The sequence below is a fragment of the Chelonia mydas genome, chromosome 2, assembly GCF_015237465.2.
Source record: "Chelonia mydas isolate rCheMyd1 chromosome 2, rCheMyd1.pri.v2, whole genome shotgun sequence".
Taxonomy (NCBI): Eukaryota; Metazoa; Chordata; order Testudines; family Cheloniidae; genus Chelonia; species Chelonia mydas.
Genome location: NC_057850.1, coordinates 203,401,226 through 203,414,799, shown reverse-complemented (window position 1 = coordinate 203,414,799; position 13,574 = coordinate 203,401,226). Strand labels below are relative to the sequence as shown.

Sequence of the window (13,574 nt, the reverse complement as noted above, 5' to 3'; positions counted from 1 at the left end):
AAGGCAAAACACCAACTAAATTTTCCGTTGTCCAGTTTTTTGTTTGGGGTTTGTTTTTGTTTTTTTTGCGGGGGGGGGGGGGGGGAACCCAACCTGAAACTTTAGAAAAAAACCATTTATTTGCAAAAGGTTCCCATCTGCAAAAAAGTTTGAAAAATTTAAACCAGCTCTATTACCACTATTCTCAGTAAGATTCCTTTTGCCCTCCCTCAGACCAGAAGATAAACAGTGAATGATTATTTCATAAATAATAAAAAGCACAAGTTTGAGCATACCCACTCAATGAAACAGAAATTAATATTGAGCTTAAGAACTTGATCCTAAAGGTGCTGAGCAATCTGACTCACGCTCCATCAAAATATTTAAACTATGTGCGTAACTTTAAGTATGTGAGTAGTCCCATTGACTCTTTATTGCTCCACAGCTTGGAGCAGTGATTGTCACAGTAAGGGGAAAGTTTAAAAAAAGACCTTTTAACTGTAGACAAACGAAGAATACTCAATTGCACTTCCAGAGATTCTGAAAATTATCCCTTCTTCTCATCCTGCTCATCCACAAAATAATAACTTGCCCCCTACTGCCATAGAGAGATACATGTCTTCCATAAGATATTCTTGGCCTAATAGGGAAAAGCCAAGCCAAGTTCCAACCAGAATTCTTCACTCGTTAGGTTAATGTCTACAGATGAATTCCTCTACTCAAAGAAGAGCTGGAACAGAATCAGGAAACACTCTGGCCTGTTCTCCAGCACACACGGTTTCAGTTACTTCGCTAGCAGCCTCTGCCTCCACCCTATGGAGAACTTTACATGTGTTATACCTTAAATTTATTACATAATTAGCACCATGCAGCTCATGAATCTCTTTTAATGGTCCTTTCTTGATCAGTATGTCCAATGGTTTTTGTGAATGTTACCTATTGGACTTTGGTCAGTTTATAAGTACAGGAAGGTCTTCTGCACTTTGGGTGTGTCTACGCGGCAACTGGGAGTGAGCTTCCCAGGCAGGTAGACAGACTCATGCTAGTGGAGCTTCAGCTAGTGCACTAAAAATAGCAGCTTGGACGTTGTGGCTTGGGCAGCACCTTTACAACTGAACACATCTCACTGGCCTTCTTCTAACCAAAAGCCCACAAAGGATTCAAGCTAAACAAGAAATATATGAATATTCTCTGTAATGTACAGAGCACAACACTGGGAACAAAACTGTGAATATACAATCCTCTTGAGCAGCAACAGGACAGAAGAATAATATTTTGTATGAGTTAATACTTGTAGCTGGGTCTAAGAGTCACTACAACTGTTTCTAGGCCAGTAAATGCTTTTGGGCAATCAGAGAGGTAATTTTGTTAGTCATACATTAATAGGGTACAAGCTGCCTTGCCATGCATAGAACAGCACCTGTTTCTAGTCAAAAACGGAACTGAATGATGAGTGACTGGCAGAATCTGTACACTCAAAAGACAGAAAATGGTGTTGCAGTGTCGGTCATTTACAGGGTAAAAATTATAGAGTTGGGGGCCATTGAAAGATACAATTTCTTCATCTGTCTAGCAGCTACCTCATGTCTTATATATCTTAGAGAATTAAAGATGCAAGACATATCCTTAACGCTATTGGAAATGCAAATAAAGACTCTCAGCTATGCCAAAGACTGAATAAAACACAATAATTACCAGCAGGTAAATAGTTCAGCCACAGCATGGGCCTACAAACTAAAGCTCACTAATGGCAAAATTCTAATTATATAAATTTTTTACAAAATCTTTGCTATCATAGAATGTTTTTCTTAACTGCAATTTAGCTTCCTTTCTTGGCTTGTTCCCTCCTTGCTCCCTATTGGCTTTCATTACCAGGTATTGTTTCTTTTGGAAGTTTTTGCTTTCTCAGAATTACAGTACAATTTGCCTTCTCTTGATGACTCAGCCACTCTGGAACTGATTAGTTAGGGAAATGCACATTTGTTTTAAACAATGGCTAAGGGGACTGTAGGAGATAATAGAGATAGCTATGGTTAAGAATGCCAAGTTTGGTGGAACTGCAGGAAACAACTGCAAATGATTTTGTTTCCAGCAGAATGGTTACTTTAAAAAACAAACAAACAAAAAAAACCCACTCTAAGAGCAGAGACCTTTGTAAAAGACATGAAACTAACTCTTAAGGCTTGTCTACACTTAAAACACTATAGTGGCACATCTGTGCTTCAGTGTAGACACTAACTGCATAATCCTAGGTAGGTAATCCACCCCCCAGAAAAGTGGTAGCTAGGCCACTAGAAGAATTTGTCTGTTGACCTAGTGCTGCCTACACAGGGATACAAGTCGGCTCAACTACACCACTTAGTGGTGTGGCTTTTTCACACCCCTGATGGACCTGGTTAAACTGACCTAATTTTCTAGTGTAGACCAAGCCTCAGAGTGCTAGTCTCACTCTTCCCCACTCCCAAAACATGGTATTGCTCTGTTCTGTGATGGATGAAGCAGAGTCTGTCAAAACAAATGAATCTAGTCTATCAAATCATTTGCTCGTATTATCAGTTAAAATGAGCTACTACCAATGTTGCCAAGCCGAAGTCTATATAAACCTACTGACATGCAGGCAGTTAAAGTGCCTGAATGGATACATTTACATTGTGTAACCTATTTAGTCATGAATTTAAGCATAATATGCTAATTATCTTTGAGTTTTGAGAAACATTCCAAGGCATCTAACACTGTTTACATGTCCCATGCGGCTCCCAAAAAGAAGCTTCTTTACTGTGTCCTTTCACTTACTGTTCAAACCAGAGCACTGTGGGAAGCCTGATGTGTGTTTATATTGCAAAGATCTTACACCACCTGCTCTTAGAGGTTTTATGATGAAGCAGAGCATTAGGATGTTTATATAGTATATCTGTGAAGCACAGTTTCCTCATTCTTTGAGAAGTCACCAAACAGCACAGTCAGAGAGCACACATTGGATATACTTTGTATTTTTATAGTACAAATTAAACTTTTGAGTTTTTGTGCCTTGTTGTCTAGGATAACCTGAGAGAGAACATTTCATGCAAATTCTCATTTTCAGATTTTGAGAGGACAGTCAGCCTTACAGTTTAAACTCACATTCAAAACATTAACACAGAGAAGACTATTTCAAACTTTTGAAAAAGATGTAGAGGTGGTAGTGTTAGTCCAATAGATAAATAATTTTTAAAAATGCTCATAGTTCTGACTGTTTAAGTGCACTGTCTCTTTTTGTTTGAGATTCCCCAAGTCTGTCCTTCACTAAATCTAGAAGATCCCACATATATACCTGATATTTATTTTTAGTTCAATAGAAATTTATGTAGGCACTACCTTCTTAACTACAGCCACTTAGGCTCCTGCTCTTCCATGTAGCACCAAAAACCACAGTGGGTGCAATAACAAAGTAAAATGTTCAAAAGAATGGTCTTTTTAGACTCTTTAGACATACAGGAGGATAAGCGAGCCTCTAATCTACATAATTTTTTTTTTTTTTACATCTGCATTGTTTTCCAACATAGGATACCATTTAAATAGCATGTTTGGTTTGTAGTGGCAAACTTGACACAAATTATATATTCAGTAGCTCAATTTCTTGTGGTAATTTATAGGCACAGCTACTGCTTGAAACATGCATTTTAAATTAAGCCCAGATTAGTCTCCCCAACAAGACATGCAAATACCAATTTTGCCTGAAGCTGTTTATGCAGAAGTAAGATAATAGCTTGCCCATGTGTATTGGGTGAATGAATGTTATCCAGAGATTTCATTCAGTGAAATGGAGCACGGGAATCGGGTACCCCTCAGAAATGTCAAACGCGTTTAAACTGAAATAGCATGTATAATATGCCCAATGAACATATAAAGTCTAGGGACTATGGGCCAAGTCCAGAGAGGTGCTCAGCACTCTCAAGTCCACTTGACTTCCGTGGAAACTGAAGGCCTCAGCACCTGGTAGGATCAGGCCATTTAGAAGACATAAAAGGCTCAGTTGAGGCTAGAGAATTATTATTTTTTAAATCTAGATATGTACATTTTTTTCATGCAGCACTTCCGGGGGGAGTTGCTGGCTTGCTTCTGGTCTTAATCCAGTAGAGAAAAGCAAGTTTTTGGCAATACCTTGTTTAGTGTCCACACAGCTAGTGGTGTGCGTGTGCACGCATGTGGTTTTTTTTCAGATTCTGAATTTCCAGACCTAAATTCAAAGAAACTGCCTTGATGACACCTTGTCACCATTGAGCATTTTGAGACATGGGCACTTATCACCCTTTCTCCTGAATCACAAACCAGGTAACAGTGAAACCATTTTTACTGAATTTTAACTATTTTTAATGAAAACGTCACACTAATATTTTTATGGAATATAAGTGATTCATGAAGGGTGAGTATGTCATACACCATGTTCCCGGAATATGGAATGGTACATAGGGTGACATGTACATTGAAACCACCATCACATGAAGTATGGCCACAGTCATAGTGGCATCAAATACAAGAGAACCACAGAGAAGATATTAAGTTGAGGATTGCTGCATCTTCTCACCTTAAGGCTCTGCTCAGCTGTACTCCTGCCTACATCTCCCCTATCTTTCTCACTTTAACTCTAACTCCTGTGGTCCCCCACTTTTAAGTCGCTTCCACCACTCCTGGCTCTGGGCACTCCCCCTCTCTGGCCCCATCCTCCCCCTGTTCTGGGGATATTCCTTGGAAGGGGGAGAAATGTCTCCCACGAAAGCTTATGCTCTAATAAATATGTTAGTCTCTAAGGTGCCACAAGTACTCCTGTTCTTTTTGCGGACACAGCCTAACATGGCTGCTACTCTGAAACCTCGCATTCTCTGAGTACACCAATGAGTGGAATAGAAAGATGAGGAAGGTATTCTGTTGGATATTTTAAAAATGAAATCTCACTGAAATACTAAACCAGATGAGCAAGGTTCATTAAGCTCTAGTTGGGGGAAAAACCTGTAGCAATAATAGCCTTAGGAATAGGTCATAACATAAGCAGAGATCCAATAAAACCAACTGCCAGAAGATACAGTTTGAATGCGAGTCAGAAGCTATTTTGCATACAGACTCTTTCTACATGAAAAAAATACCGAATACCATGGGGGGGGGGGGGGGAATCACAGAAGAGTGCATTCAGCAGTGCAACCCAAACATATGGAAAAGTTCCATGGCAGGTTCAAACCAACCAAGTACATGAGCGGGCAAGGCATTTGGGTGTTGGACCAGGGAGGGGAAGAGGCAAGAGGCAATAACACTAATAAAACAGACCAGGGACCCAAAATGTAAACAGCACACAAACCACCATGTTCTAGGCAAGACACAAGAAATAAAAGCCATCATTTACAGCAGTAGCAGAAACAAAACTTTGCTTAGACCTAATAAACCTCCAGAACAGACACCTCATTACTGTCAGTGACATTAACAGACATCCAAGCTCAAAACAACCTGTAAGATACCACCGAAGAAGCAAAAAAATATTTTGTATGTAATCTCAGCATGACATGAAATAATGATCTGTCACTCATTCCTAATGGAAATGTGGACTCAGACAAATCCTTATCCCCAGTTTGATCTGCTCAGTAACATACCTGTTGGGGGAGTTTGCCTTTCCTTTGTCTGTATTGGATCAGTCTGCGTGTGCCTTTTTTTTTTTTTTTTTTTTAACGTCCTGTGAGAGCCAAGGCAGATTTTGGGTAACTAAAAACTGACTTTGCTTAACTAAAAGTTAAAATAAAGAGCTTGTGAGAGTCAGCAGGAATGGTAGTATTGCAATGTCCTACAGTTCTATGGCAACTTGAGCTTTCTGCTGACTTTAAGGGTAGGATTTCCAAAAGCTTCTGAATTGTTTAGGAGCACAAATCCAAATGAAAATCAGTGCTACCTTTATTCCAAAATCGCATAGGTACTTTTGAAAATTTCATCTTTGTAGCACATATAGATTATTATTTCTGGTGTATTCATCCCCATAAGTGTTAAGGTGCTCTATGAGCAAATAGATCGCTGTGCTTGTCCTGTAGTATTTACAGTCTGTTTAGGTAAAACATGATGAATTATACTAGCAGACACTGGGGGATAAGGGTAAGGGAAAGGAGGATGTGAATGTGATGTTACCAACTTGTGCAATTGTATTGCAAAGTAGGGCTGGATTCAGGCAATCTGAGGCCATGGGCCCCAGGTCATAGTGTGTCTCCTGTAGCTCCACCCCTGTACTTCCCCACTTGGTGTAGCATAGCCACAGAACTCCCCGCTTCCCAGAGCGGCAACATCCAGAAGTGGCAGTAGAGGTCCATACCCTTGGAAGCAGCAGGGTCAGTAAAAAGGGTCAGCTATCCCCTCCCTAGAGTGCAGGGGTGCTAGTAGGAGGGGCCCTCAATCCTTATCCCAGCTGTTGGAATGTATCTGCATGGCTGGATCAGTTCTGTTGCATCTTCTCCTCCTGCCACATACACAGTCTTCTGCTGGGGTGGTGTTGGTGGGACCCCACAGCGGGTCTTTGAATTAACACCCTGTTGAAATGCGTGGGGCAGTTCTTTCCCAGCTGTCATTTCCAGCTCTCCACATACTGAGACTGATGTCACTGAATGGCCTATATTTGGTTCACTTTTTCAAGTTTTTCTTCTCAGCCATAAGGGCTAGAAACCTTTTTTCTTTTCACTGAAGACTGAGAGTCTGCTGTAATTACATGGCTCCAGGACCTAGGAGCCTGGGCATGAGCCTAGGGTGCCTTATTCTGGCTCTAATCATGAACCTTCAGAGAGTTACGGGAGTTTTTTGTTGTTGCTTTTTTTAAAGTCTCATACCATCTCAGAATCCTGGACTTCAAAACTCATGAAATTTCCCTTTTTCAAAATGGCCTCCATCTTCCATTTCTTTCATAGAATCATAGAATATCAGGGTTGGAAGGGACCTCAGGAGGTCATCTAGTCCAACCCCCTGCTCAAAGCAGGACCAATCCTCCATAGTTGCCCCAGATCCCTAAATGGCCCCCTCAAGGATTGAACTCTCAACCCTGGGTTTAGCAGGCCCATGCTCAAACCACTGAGCTATCCCTCCCTCCCCAATATGCCCTCAGCCAAGATGGTCACTGTACATGCAGACTTTGCATGTGGAAGACTGCCACCTTCAACTGTTTTCAATAATACTCAAGTCATGTTTCCTCAGGGAAGTGGCCACGTCTTGGACTCTACGGCTAGTGGGCTGGACAAGAAACTATGAGGAGACAAGGGAACATAAGAAGCAGGAGACAGCTTGAAGAGGAGCAGGGGAAGGTTGAGGAGTTGTGCCAGGGAGTCTGGGGTCGTGCATGAAGAGACTGAATGAGGAGCAGGGGTTGTAGCAGGTGAATGGAGAAACTAAGATGCAGGCAGGGAAATGTGGATTAATGCACTTTCTCCCATGCTGCCTGCCATACCTGGCACTGAGTCCGTGCCCCAGGCTGTCTACATTATGATTTAAAGGTGTGATGTTAATTTGAGGTAGTTAGCTCAATCTAACCTACCAAGTTCCTGGCTGCACCAGGAAAAAAATAATGTGTTTTACAACAAGATAGCTAAGACACAAAATTCCTAGCATAGACAGGGCAAGCTGTAATCTTACTTTGATGCAACTTTCTGAGGTCAACCCTGGGGGACATCCAGTCTCACAATAAGAGAAACATCTGGTCAAATTCCTCTCTCTTTTACACATAGGCCTTGTCAACACTGCCATGATAAACTGATCTAAGTTACGCTACTTCAGTTACGTGAATAATGTAACTGAAGTAGACGTAGCTAGAACCACTTACCGCAGTGTCTACACCACACTGTGTCAACAGAAGACACTTTTCCGCTGATTCACCTTACTCTTCGGAAGGAGATGGAGTACAGAAATTGACAGGAAAGCGCTCTCCAATTGATTTAGCACATCTTCACCAGACCAGCTAAATCGCTGCTGCTGCATTGATTGCAGCAGAGCCAATTTGGCTCCATAGTGAAGACATGCCCTAAGTGTAAGTGAGAAAACAATTGCTCTGACCAGTGAAACTAACACACCAATACACCTCCTCCTGCCCATGACTTCCTTAAGAGATAAAATTGTAATTTCCATTATGGCCATTTGTCCCACTCAGACACTGTTTTCATTTGAAAGGATCCACAACTTAATAATATTTCAAATGGGATCAGTACAAACTTTGATGTGATAATCTTACCGCAGATGTGAGGCGGGCGAGAATTTCAGCATTAGTCTCTGCTGTGTCTTCTATTTTTTGACCAGGCCTTAAAAATAAAAATAAATAAAAGTTATCCTTATTTTGTGATTTTCTTTGGAGATCTCTTCATTCCTGGAAAGCAAAGTGGCAAAGGATCACAACACGTCACTGAAATAAAAAGGGCTTTTTTGAGTTTTTTGCATCAAAATGAAGAGCATAACGTGAACATGACAATAACTGTGTCAGTAGCACCAGAGTAAACCCTTTCTCATTGGTTGTCAAGTTTTCTTTTGACAAAAATCATGTAAAATGTTGAAGGACTGCTCTTCAGATCAAAAAATGAGATAAGAGTTATATTCTAGCCAAGTAAGTGGAAAAGGAGGACTTCCTTATCTCAGTTGCGCATTCAAATGTGTATTTTGATCCACTACAAGTGTATTCCATCATCATTTTCTATATAGGAAGAACTGTTGGACTATTCCAGCTGTCAAACAATATGCTTTGTTAAAAATGTGAAGGGCTGTCTTTTATAGAGCTGTGGATTCACAGATATAAAGACAGAGGATTCCAGAAATCATTGACACATGAAGCACTGATATTTAATGAAAGCTAAAAGAATAATTATTAGACACTCCAAGTCAGCAGTGAATGGGAATGGCATTCAGATTGCAGTGATTTAACAAGTATGGAAGAGGTTACGTTACAGCAATTCAGATGATAAACAGGGGATAGAAAATGAGCAGTGGAAAAGAGAAGAGAGAGTACAGATCCTTTCCCCCAGTCCGTAGGGCCCTATCAGAGGCCAGCCACAATCCAAAGGTCCAGGATTAGGCAAAACTTCCACACTTCCCAATGGGTGCAGTGAAGAGTGAAGGGCAGGGCTATCCCCTTGATTTTTTCATTAGTATTTTACTTCTCTCTACACTCCTTTTTCAATCTCTCCAGAGTTGTTTTTCATTTTGCCTGGTCTATCAGTTCTCTAAAGCACTCACCATAGTGCCTTTAACTCCATTTTCACTCTCCTTTTAACTGGAATTTTTTTCTCCTCTTTTTCATCATTTTCCTACCCAAATCCAATAGAGTCTGAATTAAACTTTCAAATCCACGCTGTTCTAACTGGTTAAAATTAGGCAAAAAAACAAAAATAAAAAAAATAAAATGTTGTCTTGTTCTTAGTTCATTTATACATTTTTAATTAGTGCCAGGTTTGTGCCATTGTACACTGTATTAGATTCTATTGTACAATAGCATACATGTAGTTATATTATTCGTTTGCAGGGATGTTTGTGTTCTTCTATTTCCAAAAATAACTGCTAAACCAAAACACAAAAACAGATTTGTTTGGTACACACAGAAAAGTATTTACTCTGCCCACGCATTTAATTGTATTTCCTTTTAAGCAGAAGGGTTACTGTGTGTGCCAACTGAAGGTCCAAATAACTGTACTTTTCTTTTATGCTATGTAAGGTCTCTCACTGAAATATTTATTGAATCTCATAGAAGCCTTACTGGAAATTGAGAAAGATAGAAATCAATCTGGTGGGATTATTCACACAGGAATAAAAAACCCTTAAGATATTTATTTTCCATTCTCTTCAACAGAAGCATGGTGTGCCTGTAAACTACGCAGTTATACTAAACTGCAGCTGGTGTAATAAATACAGATCCCAGGTATTAATGGAATATTCGGTCTTAGAGTAAATAATTTAATTGCTCTTATGCTTTGATGTGTTTAAGGAAGAAACATGTCTAGTATATGCAAATGGCACATTGTGGTTGATGCATCTAGCGTCAGAATATTTTTCTAATTAAAACATTTTATGTTTTCTTACAAATGAATTTATTTTGAGGCAAGCATGTACAAACTAAAATGGTAATCTGCATTTGAAATCACAATTTTTAAAATGGTCCCGAAAGCTGCCATTCGAAGTCCAACAACAACGGTACTTAATTTTCTACAAACGTTACTAGCAGCCAGAATGGAAGAACAAATTTGAAATGGAGTCAAAATGTGATGTTTTTAAATACAGAACACTTCTGGCACTTCTGAGAGCCAGTGTTCCCCTAAATACTTGGCCTATCTGAAGTATGACTCCAGGAGGAGGGGTTTTCTAGAAGTGATGCCAAAACATGGCAGCCTCAACCAGCAGATATGGCTGTAGATATAATTTACAAACCAAAAGTATCAAGGAGTACCAGCTATTTCCATTTTAGTCCATCTCCTGTTTTAAATAATACCCCAAAGGTATACCTGAATACATTCCTCACACACTTGTGAATCATTAATAACTAATGGATAAATTAAATAAAAGATTTTCCCAGCTTTCCAAGCTTAAAACAATTGCTTTCCAAATACAGAATAGTATGAAATCAGAAATTTGGTTCTTTCTGAATTATCAGAAAGTGACTAGGGAGGAAGGATGATAAGGAGTGGGGAGGTGGAGGAGAGAAAAAAAAAAAGATAAGACCCTCTCTACCTCTGCCCCCAACGCAAATTTAGTGTCATTTTCTTTCTTTATGAAAATGTGCAAAAATGGTTGAGACATTTTTAAGTTCCATTAGAGAGGAGGGAAAAATGTTATTTTTTTAAAAAAGTGTCTAAACAGTTCAAATACTGCTGACCTTGGAAGAAGGGGTTAAAGCCAGGGCTCTGCCAGCAAGGACCCTGAGAGCTGTTACATAGTCGAGAGAAGACTCCTGTGCATGCTTGCAATGTGCCCAGAAGCTATGGCAAGGTCTCTGGTGCAGAGCTGCTCAGGGGTGTAGGAAAGGGTTTCTCCCTCCTGCATGTTTCTGGAGTGCCAGAGGGTTACAGTGGGGAAAACCATCTGAGGACACCTGCACATATAAATTAAGAGTGCAGAGGAGCCTTAATTTCCTTAAAAATGAATATGGTAAAATATGAAGTTAAACTATCACCTCAGCATCTAGAAAGGTGAGAAAGGACTGAGGAAGGACTTCCTGATGCACACAAGGGAGCTCTACTCCGATACAACTTAGAAGCTCAGCAGCTCATAAGGTTTGCAGGAGAGCTGCTCTACTGCAAATTTCCTAAGGTATTTAGGACAGGGGCTGATTCCTCACATCCTAAACCTGTACAGGACAGGATGTGTGTTTTGGTTTTTAAGCCAGCAGAGCTTTAAAATTCTGGAGAATTAAGTTCCTTTTAAAAATTCCTGCCATCTTTTTTCCTTGGGGCGGGGCGGAGGAAATCTAAGAAATTCCATACACAAAACTAAGCAAAAATGTCAAGTCTGCCAAGCTAAGAATTCAAAAGTCAAGATCAAAATGAATTAAATTTGAAGTGAGTTTTCCCCATGTGCATTTGTATTACACTACAGTGCTTTATCACATGATCACTTTTTTCAGACAATACAGGGTTTTTTCCTATACTTGTAGGTATACATTTATAGCATCTCATAGTACTGTGTACTCTGTATGGTAAACAAACCATGCACAATCCTTTATATGACAAGTTCACCTAAAAGTATACTTATGATACACAGTACTACAGATTAAGGGCCAAATTCTAGTCTCACTTACACCAACATAACGTCGATAATAATTTCTACTGATGCAATTACAGGATAGGATAATAGTTAAAATTTGCAGGCATGGGTTGAACACTTAAGTTCGCAGCTAAATTATCTTGGTAGTTAACTACTTCATCCACTTCACTGCACCTTTGGAAGGGTGTGCTGCTGTTTATAGTACATGAATGGTGACAACATTAATAAAATACATTCCTTGTGGTTCATCCTGAGGATCTGGCACCAAGCTATGGTAACTGTCACCCCCAAACCCAGGAAACCATCATATTGGCTCAGATCACTCCTTCACATGCTGTACAAGCTTACAGAGAGAATAATATTGGTGAGGATCCTGCTGCTTGCAGAAACAATGTTACCAAACGAACAAGCAGGTTTCCGACCAGGTGCAGCTGCACCAACCAAGTATTAGCCTTAACACTACACACAAGTGAGATTCCAATAAAAACTCTGGACTGGGGCAGCTTTCTTAGACTTATCTGCCACATACAACACCATATGGAGGAATGGTCTTCTGAAAGCCAGCAAAATTATCCCATGCAATGCAACGATAAAATTCTTCTGAGAAGTTCTGACCTGTCGTAGATTCCTTGGTGACCAGGTCAGCAGGCTCAACGATGGCCTGCCGAATAGATCAGTCCTAACACTAATCCTGTTTAATATATATACCAGCACCCTTCATCATACACCACCAAAGAAATTTTTCTATGCTGATGACATTGCTCGGACTACACAGGCACGGGATTGACCTACAATAGAACAAATCCTAACCATGGACCTTAAAACCAGTGAAGAATATTTCTTATATTGGTGGCTAAAACCAAACTCCGCTCAGACTGCATTAGCGTTTCATCTAAACAATTGAAGGGCTACAGCAGAACTGCATGTGGATTTCTGTGTCCAGCTGATAAGAAATGATCCCACCATGAAATATCTTTGTGTGACATTAGATCAAACCCTCACATATCACCAGTACCTGAAAAATATCCAGGACAAAATAAAAATACATTTACATTTCATCCAGAAACTGGCAGGAACAACCTGTGGGAGCTGATGCAAAGACTTCACAGAACTCTTCACTGGCCACAAACTTTACAAACCTCTTCATTACTCTGCCACAGAATGCTGTTCACCCATCTGAACACACAGTTTCCACACATCACTTGGCAACTCTCAACACCATTATGTGGATCATTATAGGCATAGTTAAAATCAGTGTCACAACTGTGGCTTCCAATATTAGTGCACATCCTCCCACCCCAAATTCATCATGACATGAGAATCCTTTGGGAGTCCCATCATATTTGAGAATACAAGGATCTCCCAATACATGAAGACCTAAATAATATAGAAGACGCCAATTTAAATCCAGAAAACCATTTTGGATTGCAGTTTAAGGGTTTGAAGACTTGGGGTGTTCCCCTGGAGATTAACAGCAAGCAAGGTGGAAGCATGCCAATGTCCTGAATGAAGACCTCATCAAGGGTCCAAATGAAGAACCCAAAGGTTTTTCACTCCCACAGAAAATACGGTCCATTATGAATAACATCCACGTGACAGATGTGCCTACTTGCTCCACAAATGAAAACTGACACCTGTTTGTGGAAATAGACTTCAAACAACGGAACACCTTGTCAACCAGTGCCCCACACGATCATATCCTGGTGGTAGCTGTGTCTCACCCGAAGCAATTTCTTGGATCACCAACCTCGACTGCACATCTAACATTGCTGTTAAGCTATGACAACGTGCCATTCTTTTATCTGCATAAGTGCTCATATGGGTGGGTAAGGACTCCAAAAACTCCGGCCATTCATTTTATTTTAATG

At 40.1% G+C, this 13,574-nt stretch overlaps 1 protein-coding gene across 6 annotated transcripts in view; it reads right to left on the bottom strand.

Moving 5' to 3' along the window:
- Positions 1 to 13,574, bottom strand: part of RAPGEF5 (Rap guanine nucleotide exchange factor 5) — a 216,142-nt gene that overhangs the window by 148,884 nt on the left and 53,684 nt on the right. For all 6 annotated transcript variants that reach the window (XM_043541063.1, XM_037890563.2, XM_043541062.1 and 3 more), the window contains exon 6: positions 8,198 to 8,264. In XM_043541063.1, coding sequence (XP_043396998.1) covers positions 8,198 to 8,264 — 67 coding nt within the window. The remainder of the gene's footprint in view (positions 1 to 8,197; positions 8,265 to 13,574) is intronic.